The 24,785-nt window shown below is 60.1% G+C and overlaps 1 protein-coding gene across 2 annotated transcripts in view; it reads left to right on the top strand.

The window, feature by feature from the left end:
- Positions 1 to 21,678, top strand: part of PAK4 (p21 (RAC1) activated kinase 4) — a 42,516-nt gene extending 20,838 nt beyond the window's left edge. The window contains exons 2-10 of one of the 2 annotated variants that reach the window (XM_006911691.3): positions 10,823 to 10,896; positions 12,211 to 12,464; positions 15,050 to 15,508; positions 15,719 to 16,156; positions 17,451 to 17,584; positions 17,846 to 17,972; positions 18,681 to 18,806; positions 20,056 to 20,190; positions 20,743 to 21,678. In XM_006911691.3, the coding sequence (XP_006911753.1) occupies positions 12,261 to 12,464; positions 15,050 to 15,508; positions 15,719 to 16,156; positions 17,451 to 17,584; positions 17,846 to 17,972; positions 18,681 to 18,806; positions 20,056 to 20,190; positions 20,743 to 20,898 (1,779 nt within the window). In that variant the 5' untranslated portion in view covers positions 10,823 to 10,896; positions 12,211 to 12,260 and the 3' untranslated portion in view covers positions 20,899 to 21,678. The remainder of the gene's footprint in view (positions 1 to 10,822; positions 10,897 to 12,210; positions 12,465 to 15,049; positions 15,509 to 15,718; positions 16,157 to 17,450; positions 17,585 to 17,845; positions 17,973 to 18,680; positions 18,807 to 20,055; positions 20,191 to 20,742) is intronic. The other variant, XM_025046646.1, reaches the window with a different exon arrangement.
- Positions 21,679 to 24,785: the final 3,107 nt, after the last annotated feature.

Raw genomic sequence — 24,785 nt, 5'->3', positions numbered from 1 at the left:
CTAGTCGAGGTTGCCCCTGGGGCTGAGCTGGGGCCATCCTGCCACTGTTTACTCTGGCGCATTGGCTTCTGAGCCACATGTCCGTACAGTAAAGACACAGACACTGACACAGAGAAGGGAAGGAGAGAGAGGGGAGAAACGAAGCCCCGATGCGGCAGAGTGTTAAAGCTGAGAATCCGAGTAGTGGGTTTTATGGGGTTCCCTGGTTTAGTCTCTATTTGGGGGTGTGTTTAAAAAGTTCTGGTGCGAGAGGATCTTGGATGACCTCTCCTGGCCCCTGAGGCCCATCACAAGAGAACCCCTCATTTCCAATGAGAAAACAAGGTGTGCTCCCTCCTCTTCCTGTCCCCTGTCACTCCCCTTGGGACCTGGTTTCCCTTGGCTGGCCAGAACTGCCGATTGCTGACTGGCTCCCCCACCAGAGCCCAAACCAGCCCGTCCGGTTTGGGGAGGTGAGGGGAGCCGCCCCACTTGGCTCCTCTCTGGGTGGCTGCCTGACAGGTGCTCCACCCTGGTGGGGGAGGGGTGGCCTGGGATCTGGGACTTTGGGGGGTCCCTTCCCTGCCCCGCTGGAAGCCTCTGGTTTGGAGGCAGTTGACAGATGAGAGGTGATCAGAGGGATTTCCTTGGTCTGCGGGAGTTGGCTGCTGCAGGAGCAGCCATGACAGGAGAGTGGGAAGGACACGTGTCTGTCCCCCTGCCCAGCTGGGCCACTCACTCGCTGGTCTCACTGGGCTCATTTACTGCCACCTGCGCTAACCCAGCTCCTGCTACTCACAGGACCCCCCAGTGGGGGAGCAGTCCTACTCGATGTCGGGACTACTTGAGGGCAGGGAGTTTTGTCTAGTTTGTTCACTGCTGAATTCTCAGGGCCTTCAACAGGCCTCATGTGTGCTAGGAGCTCAGCAGCTGTGTAAACCAGTGGGGACAACATGTCGGAGAAGGTGACAGCCCGGGGGATAGCACTGGCATAGAGCTGGGAAGAAGCACCTTACCCAGCCTGGGCGTCAGGGAGGGCTTCCTGCGCCAAGCAGGTGCCTGAGGTAGGGCCCGAGGGTGAACAGGGGTGAACCAGGCAGCCCGACCCCTGTCCCCCCCAGTCCCCCTTGATGGAGGCAAACAGAAACTGACTTCACACGGGGAGCCGTGGCCAGTGAAGGCTCCGCAGAGGCAGTGAGATCTGACCTGGGCTAGGTGTGAGTATGGGGCAGGGCCACAGCCCCTTCTCACTTCCCCCTTGCGACTCTTTCTCTCCTGCTCTGGAATGGAGGTCTGAGCAAGCTAGCCTGCTGCTCAGAGAAGCCGGTTTAGAGCACAGGCACGAAGACAGGTGGCCTGCCGTGGAAGGCGGGCGCCCGATCTCCCTGCCAGGGGCCTTGGGCAAGTTACTCCACCTCTCTGGGCCTCAGTTTCCACCGCTGTAACTGGGCCTGATAAAGTGCCTGTGATGAGGTAAGATGCCCTCACGCGTGTCAGTGCTAAGCATGGGGCCTGGCCCAAAGTCAGTTCTTCACCGATGTGGGCCGTGTGTTTTCAGAAGGGCGTGCAGAAGCCCCGCCCTCCCCACGGTCTCCCCATTCCCGCCATCCACGCGTCCCAGCCCCGCCTCACACCTAGAGATGGTGACGTGGGCGTCACCGTGATCTTGGTCTTCCCCCCTTGGCTAGGCCGCAAATCTCAGGTTCATCCTCATGGGCGAGTGGCACAGAGCCGGAGGGGCCCCCGTCCTGCTGTCCTCCTGCAGCTCTTGCCAGACTCATAGCCCGGGAGTCGGGACTGCAGCCGCCCCAGATCTCCAGCCACCCCTCCACATCAGAACCCACTCATCCCCGTTCCTCTGCCCTGCCCCCCAGCCTGGGTTTCAAACCTGGCTACCCCATCAGCAGCCTGGCCTGAGGAGTGATGGCGGGGGGGCGTGCATGTGCTAGTGGGAGGCTGGCCCTGCTGAAGCAAGGGCTGTGGTTGGGGTCCCCTGTTCATGTGTCTCCGCCCAGCCCCTCCCTCTGTTGGGGCAGTTGTGGGTCATGTGGCTCAGGCTCTCCAGGCTTGGCCCGCCCCCGTCTGTCCCTTCCCCCTCCCCCCCCTCCCGTGGGCTGGAGCCACAGCCAAGCTCAACTCCTGCCAGGGCAGGGCCGCGGCACCACCCGCTGCCAGGGAGGCTGGGGCACAGCCCAGCCAGCTCTCCGCGGTGGGTGCCCTCGGCCCGTCGAGGGCCGCGGGAGCTCTTGATGCCCGCTCCCCGCTCTCCCAGCCGGTAGTCTGTCCACTGGCCACTGCTGGTCTGCCCCACTGAGGGAGGAGAATGGAGGTGAGCTTGCCCTGGCCTCAGGCAGGAAGGGGAGGAGAGGGGAGGCCCGCACTGGGTGTGGGGAGGGCAGCCCTGCCACCTGGCCACCCGAGCCTGGAGCCTGCGTGAGCCTGTGAGCCTGTGCGGAGGGGCCACACCTTTCTTGGGGCCAGGGGCAGAGTCCCTGTGTTCTTGTGTGTACGCAGTGGCAGGTTCCTGTGCCGGGGCTTGCCACATGTCTCAGTGCAGGTCCCTGGGCGTCTCAGTGGGAGCGAATTCCTGGGGTCTGGTTTGTATGGGGGTGGTTCTGAGGGCTGCCTCCCTGGGTCACTGGGTGACCTTGGAGTTGGCCGTGGGTGTGCCTGGGTCTGTCATCGGGTCTCATTACCCACTGTGTGTAGATCAGGGTTGTGTGGGTCTTCGCGGTGTGTCTTAGGGAGTGTTCCTCCATGTGGTTAGGGGCCCTGGGTCTGCCTTTCTAGGAAAGCCTGGCGGTTGTAGAGCGTCTGGAGTTGTGTGTGCGCACATGTGTGCCGGTGTTTCTGAGTAGTGGCCCTGGTCTGTATGCTGTGTGTCGTTGGCATGTGTCTGTGGGTCTGTTTTGGGAGTGCCTGCGTCTCTGGGGCGTGTATGCGTGTGGGTCTTTACAGTGTTTGTGGAGAGGCCCCGGTCCGTCGCTTCTCAGACACCCGGCTGCCCGTGTCCCAGCTCTTCCGCACTGAGAGCTTCCCCAGGCCCCTCTTCCCCCACGTTTTCCTACTGAGGCCTCACAGTCCCCTCCGGCTCTCTCTGCAGGGGTCTGTATCCCAGAGGTAGCGGCTGAGGCTCGGGGTGGCATGTCCCTTCCTTCCCACACTCGGCTGCTGTCCAGCCCCCACCGGAGTGGGGTAGCGGTGGCTGCTGCTGTCTCTGGCTGCCCAGGGGGTTTTCTGTGCAACCACTGTGTGTGTTCCTGTGCATCGGTGGTTGTGTGGCTGGATGTCCATGCCACATGTGTGTGTCACAGTCTCTGTGGACAGCCCGTGCCGTGTAGAGCTTCTTCATGTGCTTCTGTGTCTAGGGCATGTGTATGGGGGCCAGGCAGGGAGTTGCATGGCGGTGGAAGGCTTGGGTTCCAGGGACCTCGGAGGGATCCAGAGCCTCTAGCCCTCCCTCCTTCCTGCCCTGCCTTAGAGAGGAACGGATGAAGTCTGATCTGGTTTCCCCCGTCCCTGTGGGCTCACCCATAGTCGGGTTTGTGGTGGCATTCATCCCCCTTCGTCCCCGCCCTGGTCCCTCTGGGGGTGAGGGGTACCAACAGTGCCCTTTGTGTCTGCGCCCTGTTGTGCCTGGCCAGGAGAGGAGGGGTACCCGGACCCGCGGCTGCCAGAGGAGCCGCCCGGCCTCCCTGGGGACCCTGAGCACCGCCTGGGCCCCGATGAGTAAAGGAAGCAGCATCTCTTCATTCAGCCACACTTTGAGCTGTGCCCCTCTTGTGCTGGGCAGGGCTGGGGACACAGGGTGACTGAGATGGACCCAGGCCCATCTGACTCCTCGGAGGCTTCCAGTCCAGCGGGAGAGACGGACCTGTCCTCTGACAGTGGCAAGCTGTTACTCTCCCCCATCCCAGTCCTGGAGATGGTGAGGCTCAGCAGACACGGTGAGGCTGGCGCGTTTTCTGGCCAGAGAGGACCGTGCCCACTCTCCTCTCTCATGTACTTGTTCCTTATTCATTCGGCAGCAGCAGCAACAACAAAAGCAGTAATGATGACAATAGCTAATCTGTAGCGAGGACCCACTGGGTGCCACGCACTGTTCTAAATGCTTTGCGTGTGTCATTTTATTAGATCGTCCAGACATTTCTGGGGGGTAGGGACTGTCATTCCCCCCCAGTTTGCAGATGAGGACACTGAGGCCAAGAGAAGTTGAGTCACTTGCTCAGGGGCACACAGCTTGGCAGTCTGCTCTAAGCCACCAACTGTCTGCTGAGTCCTTGCACTGCCACAGTCTGAGAGGCCTGGTGGGGGACAATGGCACTGCATCTGGCCAGAGCAGGGAGCAGGGAGCAGAGAGCAGGGCTGCTCCTCCCCCGACAGCCGACTCCAGGCCCTGCTTCCTGAGGCCAGGGTGAACCTAGATCTGTGTATGTTTATGGGATTTCACCTACTGGGGGGACTCCCAGATTTCTGGTGGTGTCTGCCACTGTGTGATTTGCCTCTTGCCTGTAACCCGAATATGCTGCCCCTTCCTCAGATTCCCACCCTAGGCCACGTGGCTGGGGCAGGCCTCCCCGTCATGGGCCTGGGGGTGGACTTCCGAGGGGTGCCTCTTGTGTTTGGAACACACACCTAGTTATTTAGTAAATAGCCAGTTTCGCTCTTGAAAGACTCGGGCCCCAGTTCCTTATCGGGCATCGAGGTCGGACCTGTTGGCGGTGATGGATGGACCTTGCAGACTCCTGTCTGCCCTCTGCCCCTAGGACCCTTCCCCGTTCCTCCTCAGGGTCCAGACTCATCACACTGGCAAAGGCATCACTCCTTTGTTCCACAGACATTTCCTGAGTGCCTGCCGAGTGCCCAGGCCGTGCTCTAGATGCCAGGGATCCAGCAAGGACAAGACAAAGGCTCTTGCTCTCCAGGAGCCGACACTCTACCAGGGGGAGGGGTGGGAGAGGGTACTGACGGCAACAGGCATGTGATGCCAGGTGGTGATAAATGCCACTGAGAAATGTAAGGCAGGGGTGCACATTTTGTCAGGGGGTCAGGGAAGGCGTCTCTGAGGAGGTTTTATTTGCACTAAGACCTGAATATCAAGAAAGGGTGAGCCATGCAGTTAGGGGCAACAGGAACCGTAGGTGCAAAGGCCCTGAGGCTGGAATAAGCTTGCTGTGTCCAAGACTAAAGAGGAGGTGGCCCGCGTGGTTGGAGTGACGTGAGGGGAGGAGACCAGGTCCCGCGGTCGCCAGGCCCAGTGGGCAGTGCGGTGTTATGTCACAGTGGGGAGTTTGAACGGGGCGTGGGGGGTGGGCTTTGGACGGTTTTGTTTAACACTTCTTCAGATTCCGTGCTAAGCAGAGCAGCCTTTCTGATCCTAGTTCTGGTCATTGCTGCTGGAGTTGTCTCTGTCCTGGTTCTTGTCCCATAAACCTCTGGGGTCTGCTGTCTGGAGCAGAGGCCTTGGCTGGAGCCAGACAGAGGAGCCAGGGCTGCTGAGGAGCAGGAGGCTGAGGGCGCATCGACGAGGCCTCTGTGGGTCGGAGTGGGGTGTTCTGCGATCTGGTGCTGATGACTTCCCCTCTCCGAGCCTGTTTCCTGGCTTGGGAAACAGGAAGGAAGAGGACCCTGCTCCCACCCACCCAGCCACCCACCCGAGAACTGTTCAGAGGGATCAGCGTGGCTAGGTCTGCATGCTTGGCCCAGGCCCAGGCCGTCCCACCCAGCCACCCAGCCACCCACCCAAGAACTGTTCAGAGGGATCAGCATGGCCAGGTCTGCATGCTTGGCCCAGGCCCGGGCCAGAGTCAGCATTTCCGTGTGGCGTGAAATGTGTGTGTGTCCCCTCCATCCACTCAGCCGCCTCGAGGGACAACCTGCTCCTTGTGCTGGGGTCCTGCCGTGACCAACCGAAACGCAGCTCCTGCTTACGCTGAGCCACCAACGTAGCAGGGAGACAGCGGTAGACCCTCTCATAACCATGTACGTGGTAGATGATGCTCGCGGCCCGGAGAGGGTGGCCTGATGCCAGAGTGGGCCAGGCACTGTGGCATACAGTGACAGGCAAGACCAGACCAGACCCCCACCCCAGGGAGCTCTTATTCCAACTGTTACAACAGGTAGCGCTGGTCCTTGGCAAGCCCTGCCGTCTCGACCTTCGTAGCAGGCCTGGAACATGCCCACTTTCCCCCTCTACCACCCTCACGGGGCACTGTCACCCTCATCTCCCACCGGGCCTTCGCATCTCCTCCTCCCTGGTCCCTCTGCTCCTGTTCCACCCCCAGTCTGTGCCCCGCCTGCATCCAGAGGGGGCCTGTGAACTGCTTCCGGCCCCATCCTTCTCCGGCTCATAACCTTCCTGTCGCGCCATGTCACTCAGGTAAAAGCCAGCATCCTCCCGTGGCCCCCAGGTCTCTACGCCACCTGCCTGGCCTCCTCTCTGCCTTTTGACGTCATCAGGCACGTTCGCGCCCAGGACGGTTTTCCTGGCTGTTCCCGCTGCCCGACACTCTTCCTTCAGATGCCCGATGGCCCTCCCTCTCCTCACCCCTCAGGGCCCTGCTCGAGTGTCACCTTCTCAGCAAGGCCCTCCCTGACCACTTCGCTGAATATTCTGACCTCCCCTAATCCTCCTGATCCCCGATTATATTTCTTCTCAGCACTTATTGTCTGACTTAACTAGGTATTTTTCTGATTCGTCTCATTTATTGACCGTCCTTCCCTCTCGAATGTGAGCTCTACAGGGGCAGGGATGTTTCTGGCCACTGCTCACAGCCCCGCCCTGGGCCTTGCAAAGATCAGCCTTCAGTCGACAGTGGCGTTTGGATGGTGGGTGGGTGCGTGAGTGTCATGGGGTCATTTGTGGGTAGGTAGGTGTTTGCCAAGGAGGGGGCTCGGGTATGTGTCAGTTCCAAAGCTTATAGCAGGGTCTGGTGAGGATTCTTTGGGGGAACTGGGCTCAAGGCAGGAGGCCTAAATAGAGATTTGGATGGGGGAGGGATGCAGGTGGGCAGTGAGAGCCAAGCAAAGGCGTGGGGGTGGGAATGATGTGTGTATTACAGGGGGCAGTGAGGGGGCTGCCGGGGACTCCCTGCCCATCGGCAGAGCACAGCCTAGGGACGTGGGGGTGAACTGTGGCAGGGAGAGGGCTTCCGGAGCTGGTGATAAAGAGCATGACTCAGGGGTGGAAGCCCCGAGTGCAGGCTGGGGACAGCGCACGCTTCATGGTTCCCTGTCTGGTTTAGGGTTTCATTTTGGTGAATGTGAGAGGATGGCCGTGACCCCAGCCGCATCCCCTGCTTTGCCCCTGGGGCCCTGGGTTCCGGGCGGGTCCGCTCCCTCCACTGCCCGCAGACCAGCTGTACTCAGAGCCTTCGGGGGTGGGGCGGGGGGTACGAGGTTTACGTACACACACCCAGACAGCTCTGTCACAGTGGCTCTTGCGCTTCCTCCCGGGCTGATTTCCTTGGTGTGTTGCCGGGTGGAGGGGGGTACCATTTTGTTCTCATGAAAGGTCATAGGGTAGAACGAGTCAGTGCAGGGTAACTGGAAAATCTGAAGCTTTTGCTAAGACAGGTCGGAAACTGCCTGTCCAACACACTTAATAAGTCAAAAGGGTTTTTTTTTTTTTTTTAATTGAAACAAACATTTTGGAGTAGGATGCAAAATGGGCCTGCATTCTCAGGATCAAACACTGGACTTCAGCGGCGTCTGTGTCCTGGCTGGTGGCTGTGGGCTGCACACTGCCCTCCCCCATTCTGCCTCTGGGGTCACTGGTTCACCCTCTACCTCCGGGTCCCAGGGCTCTCTGCTAGTTTCCCAGGACTGCATGAGCGGAGTCTGAGGCATGTGAGCAAGGGAGCAGTGTGGCGGGTACAGATTAATTTATTTGTTCACCAAATGTCCTTAAGTGCCCGCTGGGCCCGACTATGTTACAAGCATCGGGGTTCAATGGGGAGCAAGGCCCTGGGGTGGGCACATTTCTAGGGTTTGAAGAATAACAGGCCCATGCGGCTAGGGCAGAGTGAACAAGGGCGTGTGGGAGGAGATGAGGGCAGAGAGGTGACAGCGTTGTCGGCCATGGGGAGGGGTCTTGGGGACCAGCGAAAGGTTAAGCATGGACTCGAGCAGATGGGACTGTCTTCCAGGCCCAGCCCTGCTCGGTGACCCTAGCGAGGGACTTCACCTTCGTGAGCCTGTTTCCACATCTGCAAAGTGGGGATGAGCACAGTGGCAGGGGCCGGCTTTCGGACATCTTTTCCAGTGCAGACCGCGGTGCCAAAGGCCTGTGGAAACGGCGCGTGAGGAACCACGGGGTAGCGGCGGCAGGAGCCCCTTTGTGCTGTCTCCCTCTACCCTTGGGGGCCTGGGACAGGTCGGATAGGAGGTGAGGGTCCTCCCTCCCAGAAGGGTTCAGGGCAGAAGAGGAAGGGCAGGGTCTGGGCAGTGGACAGGGCCAGGACCAGCCTTAGAGATGATGATTATGACGATGATGATGATGATGACGATGACGATAACAATGGCAAAAGCTGTGGCATCGCTGCAGCCATCAGGAGCAAGACAGGCAGCTAACACCCCGGGTTCACATCCTGGGTGCCCAACACCCCGGGTTCACATTCTGGGTGCCCTGGACAAGGGGCTCCCCTCTCTGGGCCTCAGGGTCCCCATCTGTGAATTAGGGATGATGAGTGTACCTGTCTCACAGGATATTGTGAGGATGGAATGGGATTAGGCACAGAGAGCACCGAGCAGGACTCCAAAGAGGCAGCTGCTGTGAATTCTGAGAATTGGTGGGGCCCGGACTCCAGGTTTGACAGGCATAGAGTCTCATGTCCACATGGCTACCAAGCTGTGTGACCTGGGCAAGTGGAGTCCCCTCTCTGTGCCTTGGTTTTTTTGTATGTAACACGGGGCTCATGATGGCCTCTTCCTCCTGTGTCATGTGTGCAGATTAAATGGGGCACTCTGGGTTGACTGCTTAGGAGAGGGGCTGGCACCCAGTAGGTGCTCAGTAGGTATTGGCTGCTACTCTGAGAGTGACACACTCCCTGAGTGCCATTGCCTAGGGGCCGGCCATCAGTGCCTGTGCTGTCTGTGACTCATAAGAACTCTGGGGAGCTGGTACTATCGTAGCCCCCTTTTAAAAGAGGAGGAAACTGAGGCACAGAGCAGCTGAGCTGCTGGCCCAGGGCCGCACGGCGAGGTCCCAGCATGGGCTGGCTGGTCCCTCCTTGCAGGCACAGAAAGTGAGGTGGCGCCGTGCACAGGGGCAGAGCCAGGGTCCGGCCCCACGCTGTCCGACTCCTCAGTTCCAAGCTTGCCTGGGAACCCCAGCACTGGCTCCTCCCTAACTCCCACCTCTAATTCTTGGCAGAGGCCCCCACTTTTAAGTAGCAGCTCCTCACCCTCCCCTCTGAGGCCCCCACAGGGTCAGGAGCTGAGGACTTGGCGGAGGGGGGCGTTGGGGTGGGGGCCAGGCATGCTTGGAACTGCCTGAGGGTGGGGCTCCCGCCTGGTCATTATAAACATGGTCAGTTCCTCTGTTTGTCCTGCCCTCCATGTGGTGCCCAGGGGGAAGGGGTGGCCCCCGGCAAATATCCGGAGGCGTGCCTCTCCACCCCCTTCCCCTGTAGGGTCACCCTTGGCTGGGGGTGGGGCTCGCTGCAGTGTGCCAGCGTGGTTTATGGATCGGCACTCTGGGTGGGCTGCCCCGTCTTCCGGGCTGCCTCCTGCTCACCCCATCCGGATCCTGGCTTTAGCGAGGGGTCCAGTAGCTAATCCCATCCTGCAGAGGCCTCGGCCTGGGCAGTGGTGGATGGGCAGAGAAAAAGAGAGGCCAAGGTGAGGAGTGAGGCCTGCCTGGGGCAAAGCGGGGCAGTGAGGGAAGACAGCGAGGATGTGATAGGGCACGGGGCGAGGATCTGGGGGACAGAGCAAGGGAGAGTGTAGGGACAAAGCAAGGAGCAGGAACTAGAAAGGCAGAGCTGAGGGCCGAGGAGCTGAAAGGGAGGTGTGTGGGGGGACCAGCGGGTCAGGGCCAGCAGTGGAAGTCTGGGAGGGAGGGCTGGGCGGGGTTCAAGGGGCTGGAGTGGGCGAGAGACGCGAAGGGGCTCCTGGCTCAGCCGGGGTTGTAGAAGGGGCTGAGGCAGAGGAGAAGGGACCTCCTTCCTGGCCAGGGCTGTCCCATACACATCTAGGCAGCTGGGGACCCTGGAGCCTGCAGAGAGAGCGCCCACTGGGGGAGCCCTGGCCAGACCCTGCTCTGGCCAGACCCTGCTCTGGCCACCTGCTGGCCAGGAGGCCTGTACCAGTTGAGACAAGTTGGCTGCTGGGTCCCCACCCGCCTCCCACTGTGCTCCCACTGCCAAACCGGTTCCCCCGCATGGCTGCTCACTGATGGTCCTTCCTCTGGGCAGGGGCGGCAGCCTCTCCGGCCTCATTTCACAGAGCTGCTCCCACAGGAAAGGGCAGCTCTCCCGCGGGAGGAGAGCCGGGCGGTTGGAGGGGCTGCGTCCCAGATGTGCTTGTGAGCATCATCATAGCTCATGAAACTTACGGAGCTCGGGGCCAGCCCTGTGCTGGGCACTGTGCCAGACGCTGGGAAGCCAACCGTGACCCAGACAAAAACCCCACCCAGGGTGTTTCCACTCTGCCATCCCTCCGGGTCGGGTCTGGTGCTCCCTGACCCCAGTCCCAACCACTCTGGGCTGTCAGACGCTGACTCCGTTACTGCTGTGTCCCTAATACCAACCAGCGCAGGGCTGGGCACAAGGGAGTCGGTTATTACTGAATGAGGGAATGAATGAATGAGTAGGTGAATGACCTTTTTTCCCCCATTTTACAGATGAGTAACCCGACGCTCCAAGAAGAGACGTCACCTGCCCGAGGGCACTTCTAGCCCAGCCAGTGCCAAACCAGGTGTGTGGACTCCAGGGCCCATGTGTGGGACAAGGGAGCAGGAGCTGGGTCCCCTCCTCCCTCAGTCACTGCCGGGAGTAACCCTAAGCATGAGAATAGCGAGCTCGGACTGGGCCTCCCGCCGTGCCCAGTCCTGTACCGCTTCTGCTTGGATTAGTTCATTTAATCCTCACAGCAGCCCGATGGGGGTTGATCCAGAGCACAGAGAGGTTAAGTCACTGGTCCAAGGTCAGACAGAGTAAGTGGCAGAGAGAGATTTGCACGCTGGTCGTCTGGCTCCCCTTCCCGTGGTGTCTTGGGTCTCCCTGCGGGACACACCATCAGCACATCTCCCCTTCGGCCCCTTTGGTTTCTAAGCCAGTTTTCATCGAGCATCTGCACTGGGCCTGAGTACTGTTCTGAGTACCTGCCCGGAGACCCCAGACCCTAAAGACGGGCTGTTTTGTCTGCCAGTGTCTGTTGTAAAGTGGGCCTTTCCCTGCTGTGTGGTCTTGCTAACGGACATCCCCCCGTGAGCCTCAGGCCCCTGCCCTGTAAGGTGAAGTGTCACAGTCAGGCTGCCTTGGCGTCATGCGTAGGACAGGCTCAGTAACTATTTCTTGAACAAGTAACCAGAGGGTGTGGTGTTCCTGCCCCAGCGTCCAGGCTGGCGAAGCTGGATGGTTGTGGCCAGGCCGTTAGGAACCCCGTCACTCCGTGCCCAGTGCTGTGCTGGGCATCGGGTGGGACGTGGGGAGACTGGGCAGATGAGACTTGGCCTGTGGCGTTGATATGCTAGTGATAAGGGCTGCAGATGCTAAACTAGTAAACATAAGAATGAACAGCAGAATTCCCAGAAGCTAAATGTGCTGGGAAATGATATAAGGGAAGGATAGTGGGGTGTGGGGGCTGTTTTACCTGGGGTGGTCAGGAAGAGACTCATCAAGGACCCTGAGACCTGAAGGAGGGGCGGGAGGGAGCCATGCCTGGATACGGGGGAGGAGCGGTCCACGACGGGAACAGCCAGTGCAAAGGCCCTGGGGTCAGTGTGAACGAGGGGGAGATGAGAGCAGAGAGGTGACGGGGGCAGGTCGTGCGGGGTGCGCCATGGGGAGGACTTGGCTTTTCCCAGGTGAGATAGAGCCTCAAGACAGCTCTCAGCAGGGGAGGGACGTGACCTGACTCGGGCAGTCGTGGTGTCCCTTGTATTACATACAGGGACAGACTGTGGAGGGGGTGGGGAGACCAGGAAGGGGATGACGATATGCAGGACCAAGGCCCAGCCGGAGGAGCGAAGAGAAACGGGCAGGTTCTGGTGAAGGCCTCCTCCTGCAGGCCTGCCACAGGAGCCCAAGTCTGCGCCCTGCGCCGAGAGCCACGACACCATGTTTGGGAAGAAGAAGAAGCGGGTAGAGATCTCGGCACCGTCCAACTTCGAACACCGCGTGCACACGGGCTTCGACCAGCATGAGCAGAAGTTCACGGGGCTGCCCCGCCAGTGGCAGAGCCTGATCGAGGAGTCAGCTCGCCGGCCCAAACCCCTCGTTGACCCCGCCTACATCACCTCCATCCAGCCCGGGGCCCCCAAGGTATGCCGGCACCCACCGCCACCTCCTGACCTCCGGCCCTGAGAACCCCACAGTTACCTTGATCCCTCCGACAGTCCCCCAGCTCCAGCCTCTAAATCGTGCTCTCCTGGAGCCTCCTGCCCTGAGCTCTGTGCTCCTGTCCCCAGTGCGGGAATAGACCTACCCCCAAGTGGTCAGGGCTGGGCTGGGGAAGCCCAGAGGAGGTGCCTGACCCAGGCCGGGGTCCAGGCCCGCTTCTTGGAGGAACACTGCGGGCCGAGGAGGAGGAGGAGTCCCGAGGTAGATGCTGGGGCAGCGAGGCTTTCAGTGGAGGCAGCTGCCCACGCAGAGCACTGGAGGTTTGCATTTGGCATTGTTTTTTCTGCCATCCCGAGCGAAGGGGTGGAGCTGGGCTTTGGACCCGGGTCTGTTCCAGGGCCCGCGCTCCTAAGCCCGTCCCCGTGTCGCGGTCCAGGTGCCCGGGTGCGGTTTGCAGTGCGGTCACCCCTGGTGGGCTGGTGCCACGCCTGGCCAGTGAAGCCAGCCTGGGAGCGCGGACTTTATCCCGAGGGCAGTGGGAACAGGAAGGGCCGCCAGCCAGGGGAACGCAGCCAGGGGTGTTGCGAGGGGTGGAGGTGGGTGTGCCGGTCAGCAGGCTCGGCGCCCAGGGCCAGGCCTGCGGCTGACTCATCCTCTCCCAGTGCCCAGCCCTGCCTGGGGGGAGGGGGCAGCGAGGTGGCCACAGACACAGCGCAGACCTCTCCCGGCCCACTGCGGTGTTTGTGTGTTCCATGCAGAGTGCTTCTGAATATTTCAAAATTTTTGCCACTGCCTAAAAAAGTGAAAGACCTCGCATCCAAATATCTATTTCTGGCTTGACTAGTTGGCTGGAGCTGGGTGGCAGCTGTCTCCACAGGCAGGACACCGGCTCCTCCAAGCCACAGGCCCCACCCAGGCCACCTCAGTTTCATCCCCTGCCTGGCCATGTGGCTGCTCGTGTGCTGGTCATACCCTCATTGGGACGCCTCCTAAAACCCAGCCCCTGCTCTGCCTGCCAGCCATGGGCCCTGCTTGAGGCCGTGTTCACCAGGTGGAAGGGGCAGCTTGTCTTGATTCACACAAAGGTGCCATACAGGCGAGCACTGTCCTGGGGCCCCGTGGGCACTTGTGTTTGCTGCCCAGTCTTCCCGGGTCCTCCCCCAACCCCCAGGGACTTCTGACAACAGAGTCTGACCAGGTGCTTCACCGGACCCCTGGGCAAGGCCAGGCTTCCAGGCTGGCAGCCAAGGCCCAGGAGAGGCGGGGCAAGCCCCACAGGGCACTGTGGCCAGTACGTTTTGTGGGGTCAGTGTTTTCTGCCCAGTAGCGGCAGTTATGGCTTCAGGGTACCTGGCAGCCTCGGGCCCATGACCCTGGGTGCCAGCGATTGGCGGTCCAGCGGCGGGGGTCACATTCTCTGCTTCCCAGATCCTCCACCCAGCCCCCTCACTCACTCAGTGGTTCATCGAATGTTTATCGAGCACCTTCTGCATACCAGACACTGTTCTAGGCGCTGAGATTTAGCGAGAGCAGAAACAGACAGGAAGACCCAGTCGCTGCCCTCACGCACGTTGCATTGTGGGAGCAGGCGACGGACAGCTGCACGTTTGCTTTACGTCCACTAGTTTTAGGTGCTCAAAAGAAAAAGAAAGTGGGGAAGGGGAATTGGGAGTGTTAGGGGCTGGCATTTTAGACAGCTGGTCAGCGGGAGCCTCCTTCTGAGAAGCCGTGTCCAACAAAAACCTGAAGGAGACGAGGGGGCGAGCCCGGCATTCTTGGGGGAAGATGTTCCAGGCGGAGCGAAGAGCCAGTGCAGAGGTCTGGAGGTGGGAGCTGCCTGTGTGTTTGAGGAGCAGCAAGGAGGCCTGTGGGCCTGGAGCTAATGGGGGGCAGGGGAATCCTGGAGGCTGTGACTTAGTACTCAAGGGAAGAGGTACCCATGACCTGGAACAAGGTGGTGGTGTGGAGGGTGAGCTGGGTGGATTCAGGATGTACTTTGCATTCTGCGCGGCCCCCTGGGCATTCTCATTGCCACCCATTCCTGGGTCACTCTTGCCCCTATGTTGGGCCCAGTCCTTTCTGCCTGTCCTTGTATCCCACCCTCAGCCTCTAGGAGAAGAGAGCACAGTTTCAGGGTTAACAGCCCAACAGCCTGCAGGGGAGGAAGCACCGAGCTGTGCCCTGGCCCCAGTATCCTGTAATTAGCAGCTCTCCAGGGCCCATCATGGAGTGGTGTGGCCTCTGCCCTCCTCCCCTCCACCCCACAAGGCCGGAACCTCCCCCAGCCAGAGAGCAGGAGGGTGCTTCTTGGGGGGCTGGGGGTGGCGGAGGCAACAGCCTGACGAGGGGAGGTCACTCCGGCCGCTGGCATCTAGGTGCCGGGGAGGGGCTGCGGGGCCTCCCGGTGCTGGCCCCACCTGCCAGCCCCATCATCGCCCATGGCATTTCTTCATTCGTCTCTGTCTTGTCTCTGTGTGTTGTGTTGTCCTGTCTGTGTGTGTCGGATACATGTCCTGTGTCCCCTCCTCCTTGTCCGCCCCCCACCCTGCCATCGCCCCGGACCCCAGACCATCGTGCGGGGCAGCAAAGGCGCCAAGGATGGGGCCCTCACACTGCTGCTGGATGAGCTCGAGCACATGTCGGTGACACGCTCCAACTCCCTGCGGAGAGGCAGCCCGCCGCCACCTGCCCGTGCCCGCCAGGAAAATGGGATGCCCGGGGAGCAGGCCGCCATGGCCAGAGGGGGCCCAGAAAAGGCGGGCAGCCAAGGCCGGGTCACCGGTCGCAGTGAGGCAGGTGGCAGCAGTGGTGACCGGCAGCGGGTAGGGCCGGAGAAGAGACCCAAGTCTTCCAGGGAGGGCTCAGCGGGGCCCCAGGAGTCCTCCCGGGACAAGCGCCCCCTCTCCGGGCCTGACGTCAGCACCCCCCAGCCTGCTGGTCTGGCCAGTGGGGCGAAAGTGGCAGCCGGCCGGCCCTTTAACACGTACCCGCGGGCTGATACGGATCACCCGTCTCGGGGCACCCAGGTAACCGCTCCCCCTGCCCCAGGGCCCCACCGTTCCCCTTGCCCAGAGCTTTCCCCAGCCCCACCCACCAATGTCAACCTGTGCCCAGCCCACTGTCCATCTCCATCCTGACCACCATGTGTCTGTGCCACCGCCGGGGCCCTCCTGCTCAGGAGAGTAGAGCTGGCCCCCGGCCCCTCCACTGACAGCTTCCTTTCTTTTCTGTTTCAGGGAGAGCCGCACAACATGGCCCCCAATGGGCCATCAGTGGGGGGCCTGGCTGTCTCCCAGTCCTCCTCCTCCCGGCCTCCTACCCGAGCCCGCGGCACCCCCAGCCCTGGAGTGCTGGGCCCCCACGCTTCCGAGCCCCAGCTGGCCCCTCCGACCCGTACCGTCGCCGCCCCCGCCGGCCCCCCTGCCCCTGGGCCCCCTGGCCCCCGGTCGCCACAGCGGGAACCCCAGCGCGTGTCCCACGAGCAGTTCCGGGCTGCCCTGCAGCTGGTGGTGGATCCTGGTGACCCCCGCTCCTACCTGGACAACTTCATCAAGATCGGCGAGGGCTCCACAGGTGTCGTGTGTATTGCCACAGTAAGAAGCTCCGGCCGGCTGGTGGCCGTGAAGAAGATGGACCTGCGCAAGCAGCAGAGGCGAGAGCTGCTGTTCAATGAGGTGGGCCTCCCGCCTCGCGGCCCGCCCTCCCCTTCCTCCTGGTGCTCCCCGCCTGACTGCCGAGGCTTTGTGGGGGTGGGGGCTGGAGGACGGGCTCCAGGGCTAGGCTTCCCAGCCCTGAAGCTCGTTCTCTCCTCACTCCTCACCCCTCCCCAGGCCATCTCCTCTGTCCCCACACACCCACAGCCATGTCTCTGTCCTACTCCTGGCCTGTCCCCGAGTCCCAGCTCCAGGCCCCCTGGGCCCACTAAACCCCGCCCTCTGAATGTCTTCCAGGCTCCTCACACCCACTAAGTCCCAAACTGACCCCAAAGTGTCGCCCCTAAATCCCCCTTCCTCCGGTTCCCTGTCTCAGAGTCCCCACTAACCCTGTCCCCAAGCCAGAGCCCCGGGCCAGCGCTGTTCTCTCCCACCAGGCCCCGCCCTGGCCTCCTCCTCGGTGCCCCCTAGGTATTCCCCACACAGCAGCCTGTCACACGGCACGCCCCCACCCTGTTTCCTGACCCTTGCAGCATCCCCGGTGCCCGAAGGATAAAGGCCTGGTCCGTTTGCGAAGTGTTTGAGATCTGCCCCCACCTAGGTTCTTGGTTCTGTCCAGCTTCAGACTTTGGCTCTTGGTGGCCTTTTTGCTAGGGAGCTTGTTACAAAGGCCGACGCTTGGCTCCTTCCCGAGAGGCTGTGTATGGGAGCAGCCCCCCGACTCTGATGCAGGAGGCACTCAGCACTTAACTACACCCCATAACCTGTCCGTCGGCCCCCCAACATTACATGCTCCAGCTGCACCACGAGTTTCTGCTTAACATGGCCCTGTAAGCAGTGCGTCGCCCGCCTCCCCCAGGCTGCGCCTGCCTAGGCCTTCTGGCCCCAGGTCCCCGCCCACCCACCCCTTTGCCACCTTTTATTCTAACCTTGGCTGATATCTACTTCTCTTGATCTCAACCTTGTGCTTAGGTGCTCTTCCCACCTTCCTCCCCCAGCGCCAGGCTGGTTATCAGGGCCACTCAGAGACCAGCTCAGGACTGGTCACAGATGGGGATCAGAAACGTGGTGTGTACGTGGGGTAGAGAGCATCCCCAGAACAGAGGCTTCAGGCCTCAAGCTGCCTTCGAGGTCTGTTGTTGGCTTTGGCAGTGGATGACTCCAGTAAACAAGAGTGACAGGTGGAGCTGGGCCTGCGGTGTGGGAGCACCCAAGCCTGGGCCTGCGCGTGAGGCAGGAGCAGCCGGCGGCGGCTAGGTCCGAAATGGGCCGGTGGCCCTCCCCGTACTGCGCGTGACGCGGCCTCCCGCCCCAGGTGGTGATCATGCGGGACTATCAGCACGAGAACGTGGTGGAGATGTACAACAGCTACCTGGTGGGCGACGAGCTCTGGGTGGTGATGGAGTTCCTGGAGGGGGGCGCCCTCACCGACATCGTCACCCACACCAGGTAGCTGCCGGGCGCCCAGCCTGCTGTCTTCCCAGGTTCCCCGGGGTGGAGCTGGGTCCCCTCAGACCTCTCCCATGATAGGACTAAGTCCCCTCCATTCTCTTTGGGGTGGGGCCATGTCTCAGAGCCAGCAGGGTCGTGTCCCCCACAGACGCCTAGGGTGGGGCTTTGGCCCCCTCAGACTCCGAGGGAGGGGCTGTTTCCCCTCAATCCCTGGGGCAGGGCCCTGCCGGTCCCAGTTGCTAACCCCTCGCCTTGCAGGATGAACGAGGAGCAGATCGCCACCGTGTGCCTGGCCGTGCTGCAGGCCTTGTCTGTGCTCCACGCCCAGGGTGTCATCCATCGGGACATCAAGAGCGATTCCATCCTGCTGACCCATGACGGCAGGGTGAGGATGGGTCAGCTCCCCCCGCCCCTCCGCAGCTCCCGTTCTGCTGTCCGGCAGGCTCCGACCCCCAATTCAGGGGATCAAGGCCAGTCAGCGTATCTGTTTTTCGTGCAGCAGTCCAGAGTCAGGGGTCTGGGTCAGTGAGGGGCTCTGTTCACACAGGCATTGGGGGCCCAGGCTGCTGGGGGCTCTGCCATCAGTGTAGGGTGCTGGGAACCGTAGTCTCACCCCGCACCCAGAGACAGGGGAATGCATTCGGTGGCCGGCACGGCTCAGCCACATGCTGCTCCCTCCACGGAGAATTGTTCCCAGCAGAGCACCCGTGGCGGTCCGTGGACCCCAGTCCTGTCTCTTGTCTTCTGGACTGAAGCTCTGAATTTGAGGTCCGTGAATGAGGCTCACGATGCCCAGGGTGTGGGCTTTGGGATCCAGCTCCGGTCTCATCCCCGCCCAGCCTTGGCACCTGCAGGACTCGGCCACTTCCCCGCAGCAGACCCTGTTAGGAAGACAGATGGTGTTCTCTTGGGGCAGTGACAGGTCTGAGGGGCCCCTGCCAGGAGGTGGCGGAGCTCCCCATGGTCCAGCTCTAACCTCTGAGTGGCCTGGAGGAGACCCAGCACATCCGAGGCCAAGGAGTTAAACGGGGATGCCTCTGCTCACCCTCCCCACGCCAGCACCTCTGACCCTGCTGCCTGCATCCTGCCCCAGGTGAAGCTGTCCGACTTCGGGTTCTGCGCCCAGGTCAGCAAGGAGGTGCCACGGAGGAAGTCACTGGTCGGCACACCCTACTGGATGGCCCCAGAGCTCATCTCCCGCCTTCCCTACGGGCCAGAGGTGAGCCAGAGGCGGCCGGTGGTCTCACTTCACTGTCAGCACTGGTTTAGGCTGTGACTGTCTGGGGTGAGATGGGGCTCAGTCTGGGGAATGGGTCACCAGGATCGATTTTGGGGGAGAAAAGGTAGGCGTGCATACATGCGTGCGTTCATTCGTTTGCTCCTAATTGGGTGCTGGTTCTCAGCCAGTCCCAGTGCTTGGCAGTGAGGACGGAATGTCGGGTGGAGGCGTCACAGCCCTGCCTGACAGCCCGGTGCAGGGGTCACAGACTGGCCAGCTCCTGGCTGGTGTCGTCTGAAGATGCTTTTGCAAGCATTTAAAAAAGAGAAGTCTCGCATAAAAACCCAAATTGTCATTCTCTGTAAGAAAACCAAGAGGTTTGGCCACATAGAGGCACTGAAGGGCCGCTCTGCTTTAGGAAAGGCAGGTGCCTTCGGCTTGGCTATAGTCCCCACCCATCTCTATTGCCTGCCCTTCCCTGTGCCACTCACTGCCACCAGCTGCGTGGCCCTGAGGCCTTTGAGCTGGTCCCTGTAGCCGCGAGGTTTCCTCGATAGCTAGCAAGACTTGGCCCAGTGCCATGCCATGAGACAGGCGCCCTGGGAAACATCACGGGGTCACCGTGGGAGGGAGACTGGTGTGAGATTCTGAGGGAACATCTCAGTCAGGACTGCCTGTGAGTGACAAACCCAGATGAAACGGATTTAGCAGAACATGGAAGCTGTGGGCCCCCAAAACTGTGAAGTTAACGAAGTGACAGGCTTCAGGCTCGGCTGTCTACGTGCTCCGTTCCTCTGGGCCCTGATTTTCCCCTGGTAACAGCAGAGATGACCCTGGCAACTCTGGGACTCATCTCCCTGCCTCTGGGCACTGCCGTTTTCCAGGATATTTGGGTTACAGTCTCAGGTTGACTCTGATTGGTCCAGGTTGAGTCACATGCCTGTTCCCGACCCAATTACTGTCTGGATGATGCTGGATTGGCAGCCCGGTCAAGGACTCCCCCACCCCTGAGGCTGAGGGGAAGGGGTTCCTGCGAGGAGACTGGGGTGGTTAGGAAAAAGGAGGGTGGAGGCCGGGTGGGCAGAACCCATCAGAGGCCTCCCTGTGTGAAGGGTACGTGGGGTCAGAGAGGGTGTTCTGGGCCCAGGGACTCGGGGAGCGAAGCAGCAAAGGTAGAACTGGGGACCATCCCTCCCCAGGCTTCCCCCATCCCGCACAGCTCTGCCCTGCATATCTTCCTCTCCTGCAGGTGGACATCTGGTCTCTGGGGGTGATGGTGATTGAGATGGTGGATGGGGAGCCCCCCTACTTCAATGAGCCACCTCTCAAAGCCATGAAGATGATTCGGGACAATCTGCCACCCCGACTGAAGAACCTGCACAAGGTGGGCACCTCCCAGCAGGCAAGTGGTGTGAGGCTGGATGCCACCTGGCCTCTCACCCCAGCTCCTGTCCCCCAGCCTGCGAGTGGGTGTCTGAGCCCTGGCCTCACATGGAGCGGACAGAACTGGGGCATTGCCAGCTCCTGGGGTGGCATTTCCTGGGTGCCAGGCCCACCCCCGTTCCCCTTAGGCCTTGAGCGTTCGTTTCAGTGTGGGTCCCCTGTGCCCTTGGCATTCCACAGAGGTGGTGCTAGGCTGGCCTGGCCGAAGGCACACAACGTAGCGAGGCCCAGAAGAGGGGCCTTCCTCGTGGTGAGAAAGGGGTGCCTCCAGGGCCCAGCTGCTGCCAGCCCCTCACCAAACCTCAAAAGTAGGGAGGACATGAGCCCCTGGGCCCAAGCCCTAGACAGCTGGTGCCTCTCTGCTCCCACCCTGGGCGGTAGGTACCAGCCGTGTGACAGGAAAGGAGGAGCCTGGGGCCCCACCACTGCAAGCGAGCAGAGGATCTGGCACTCAAGAGCCAAGCCAGAACACCCCCCATACCCTCCCCCGCAGGTGTCACCGTCCCTGAAGGGCTTCCTGGACCGCCTGCTGGTGCGGGACCCGGCACAGCGGGCCACGGCGGCCGAGCTGCTAAAGCACCCGTTCCTGGCCAAAGCGGGCCCGCCCGCCAGCATTGTGCCCCTCATGCGCCAGAACCGCACGAGATGAAGCCGGCATCCTGTCCCTGAACCAAAGAGCCCCTTGGGTCACCCCTGCCCTGTCAGAGGCCAGCCGGGGGCCGGCCCCTGCTCCGCCCAGCCTGGGAGACACTCCGTGTGGCAGGGTCGGTGTGCGGGACCTTACTACTGAACTGAAAACACAGGGACTCGTGGAAGCGAGTGAGGCTCCCAGGGCCCCCCGCCCCCGGGACAGGCCCTCCCTGTGTTCCCCTGTCTCCGAGAAGGACAGGCGGCCCTCCCATCACTGGAAGCTGCAGCGGGGGCCGCTGGGGGTGGAGAGAACACTATGAAGAGGGGTGTGTGTGTGAGTGTGTGTGAGTGTGTACATGGTGTGTGCTCACGTCGGAAGGTCCAGCTCCTGTCCTCCAGCCTGCGAGTGGGTGTCTCGGACCTTGCCTGACATACAACCCCCTCTCCCCCTGAGCCATGGCGGGGGTCGATCATGAATGTCTGAAGAGTGGCCTTTCCCTTAGCCCCGCACCCTCTCTGGTTGGACGGGGAGACGGGGGCAGGGCTTCCCTCTCACCCCGGCCTTTGCAGAAAACGACTACTGCACCTGGACAGCCTCTTCTTTTCTAGAAGTCTATTTATATTGTCATTTTATAACACTCTAGCCCCTGCCCCCACCTGGGGACAAATGGTCCCTGTCCTGTGGGGTGACACGGGGGACAGAACCACTGCTTGAAGAATCAGGTTCCTGCCCCCTCAGTGCAGCCCTGCCCTCCCCCGCTTCAAGTTAGTTTTACAATTAAAACATTTTCTCATTTTGTGTGTGGTGTGTGTAGAGGTCCTTCCCTGCCCAGGCCATCCAGGAGTAAGAGGTTTGGGAGAGGGTGCCTGGCAACCCCAGGATTCCAGCACAGCTTGGGGCACGGCCATGTCTGAGTGGGAGAGGAGTCCCAGGTCAAAGCAGCTGGTACCCCGCCTCTCCCCGCCCCGCCGCCGCCCACCCCACCCCCCACACACACACTGAGCAGGCCCGATCAGCCCACTCCCAGGCCTGGAAAGAACCAGTTTGCAAGTCCATGGGTCATGACCAATTTACTGAATCTGTGATTTCTGGAAACTTGTTTTAAAGGTTTTGTCTTGAGCGTGCCGGGTGGGTAGGAACTGATCCCCAGTGAGTTGACGTTAGTAAATTGGTCAACAGGCAGATGGGCTTTTGGGGGCTGGGCTAAGGCGGATGGGCCTGCAGCTGCCAGCTTCAGAGATACTCCATCAGTCAGGTGCATCCTCTAGGCCAAGACTTGAGGGGGCTAAGCCTGGGTACCAATGAAGGGAGAAAGGAGTCCAGCTGACATCGAGGTGACAGTGCAGCTTCTGCATTCTGGGCACTGAGCACTCTGGGCCAGTGCTGGGCTCTGACTGTGCGTGTCCTTCCCAGCACCCTGAGAGGAGTCAGAGGCGGCCGCAGCTTCTGGGGACAGCTGGACTGTGAGGCGTGAGCCCCCTCTCCAGAGTCCTGCAGGCCTCCTCGGCCCGGTTCGTGGGTGAGGACGGAGAAATTCTGGCTCGGTCCACACCTCCTGTTCTCCACTGTCATGTGACCGCCCCACAGCACAGTTCCACAGACCCCAAGCTCACCCCAAAGATTGGGGTGCTGTTTCTGTGGCAGCCTGGTCAAGTCCATGCATGATCTAGGTCGGTAATCGCAGAGAGTTACACATAACCAGCACAAGCGACAATTGCTGTGTGTGAATGTATCTGGGAAAAAAATATGCCAGAATTGGAGTAAGGAGAAAGAGGAAACGACCAAAATTACCCAGACACGTGTATTTAAAAAGAAAAAAACTTTTCTCTTGATTGCTTTTACAAATGAGTTCCACCAAACTTTGAAGGATCAAGTCATTCCTACCTTGTACAAATTGTTCCAGAAAATAGAGAAAGGATAGATACCCTGCCAGACTCATTTCAGGAAGCCAGAATGCTGTGATCCCCAAAACACACAAAGACGCTGAAGAGCAATGTGGCAGCCGCTGCTTGCACAACCCACTGTGTGCACCGATCCCACTGGGCACCTGGAGGTGCCACTGTCCAGGCGGAGCGGCCTGCTCAGACCCCTCGATGCCACTTGCCCCATCACGTGGAGGCAGAGCTATCTGACCCCATAGCAACTCGGCTATTGTTACCTTCAGTTACATCAGTGCAGTTTTAAGGAATAGCTTTGGGAGGCATGGGGAGCTCCTCCCGGAGGCCCCCTGCCTCCTCCTCCTGCTGCTGCCCCTGCAGGAAGGCTGGGAGAGCCACAGAGGGCCAGTAACCCAGCCAGTAGTCACTAAAGACAAGCCATGGATGAGCTGGAGGAACAAGAGGAGTGGGTGGCCCTGAAGCTGAATGGCTCCAGACAGCTTCCCGCCCTCTGCTCCCACTCCGAGTCTCCTCCTGGCGGGACTTTACCAATCCCAGCTGGCGAGGGCGTCCTACAGGTGGTTTTTCAGGCTTGCGGCCTCGGTGAGCCAGGGAACACCCAGAAGGCCAAGTGCAGCGGAGCCACAGACGTCATCTGCCTCAGCTGTGATGTGGCACAGGGGTCTCACTGTCCAGAAGTTACCAACCAGACTTGGTGCCTCACAAGGAGTGAGTGTTAACTCAGCCGCAGCAAAGGCCCTGGAGTGGAGTCAGAGATGCCTGAAGGTCAGATTTAAAGGAAACAGTGGCTCTCAAAGTGTGGTTTCTGGCCTGGCAGCATCCCTGGGAACTTTCTGGAAATGAAATTCTCTGGTCCCACCCCAGGTGAGTCAGACGCTCAGTGGGGCCCAGCAACCTGCATTGTAACAAGCCCTCCAGGGGTTCTGAGGTGCGCTGGAGTTTGGGAGCCACTGAGGTCTGTGATTGGCCAAGGAGTTTGGCACTCAGCCCCGCCCAGGCCGCCGGGTCCCGCCTCCTTCCACGCTAAGAGATGGCCTCCTCCCACGTGGCCCAAGGGCACTGCCACCACCTGAAGGGAAGAGGGCACTCCCCTTTAAGGACAGGACTGTGGTTGCACCGTTGCCTCATTGGCCAGAGCTTAGTCATGTGACCACGCAGAACAATGGAGTTTGAGAATTGTAATGTATTTGGGGAGCTGTGCTCTAGCTATAAATTCTACTACTACACAATCGTGCTCCTTCACTCTGCTGTTAATTACATTTGCTGGGCTTCACCCCAGAGAACCCAGAGGCCGACCCAGTGTATGCAGGAGCTTTATATATGATAAGGATGGACCCTCAAATCAATGGGGAGCGGGAGCGGGGAGAATTGTTTCATAATAAATAGTGTTGGGGAAATGGGTTCATTTTATAGAGAAAAAACTGAATTCCTACCTAATACAACAAAAGGGAACCCTAGATCCGTCCAAGACAGTAAGTAGCCATTAACCACATGTGGCTATTTAATTTTAAAATGAAATAAAATTAAGAATCAGTCCTTCAGTTGCACTAGCCACATTTCACATGCTCCGTTGCCACTTTTGGCCAGCGGCTGTCAATATAGATATGAAACCTTCCGTTATTTTGGTTTTATTGGACGGTTTTTCTCTTGGATTAAACATCACTGTGAAAGGTAAACTATAAAGCTGATAGAGGAAAATATTCAATGACCTAGAAGCAGAGAAGGACTTCTTAAAACTCCAAAGGAAAAAATTATGAAGACAAATACATTTGAGTATATAGAAAATGTGTTCAAGGAAGGACCCTGGCGGATATGACAGGTTTCAGAATGGGAGAAAGTATCTGCAAAGTCTAACACCCATAAGAGATATTTTTAACAAGAAAAAGCAACCCTGGCAAAAATGGGCAAAGGATATAAACAGACAACTCACAGAAGAAAAAGGCCCAAAAGACCAACAAGGGTGTGCACAGTTGCTCAAACTCAGTAATCAAGAAGGGCAAATTCCAA

The sequence above is a fragment of the Pteropus alecto genome, unplaced genomic scaffold (genome assembly GCF_000325575.1).
Source record: "Pteropus alecto unplaced genomic scaffold, ASM32557v1 scaffold314, whole genome shotgun sequence".
In the NCBI taxonomy this organism is placed as follows: domain Eukaryota; kingdom Metazoa; phylum Chordata; class Mammalia; order Chiroptera; family Pteropodidae; genus Pteropus; species Pteropus alecto.
Note: the sequence above shows the minus strand (reverse complement) of the source record. Positions and strands in the feature narration are given on the sequence as shown.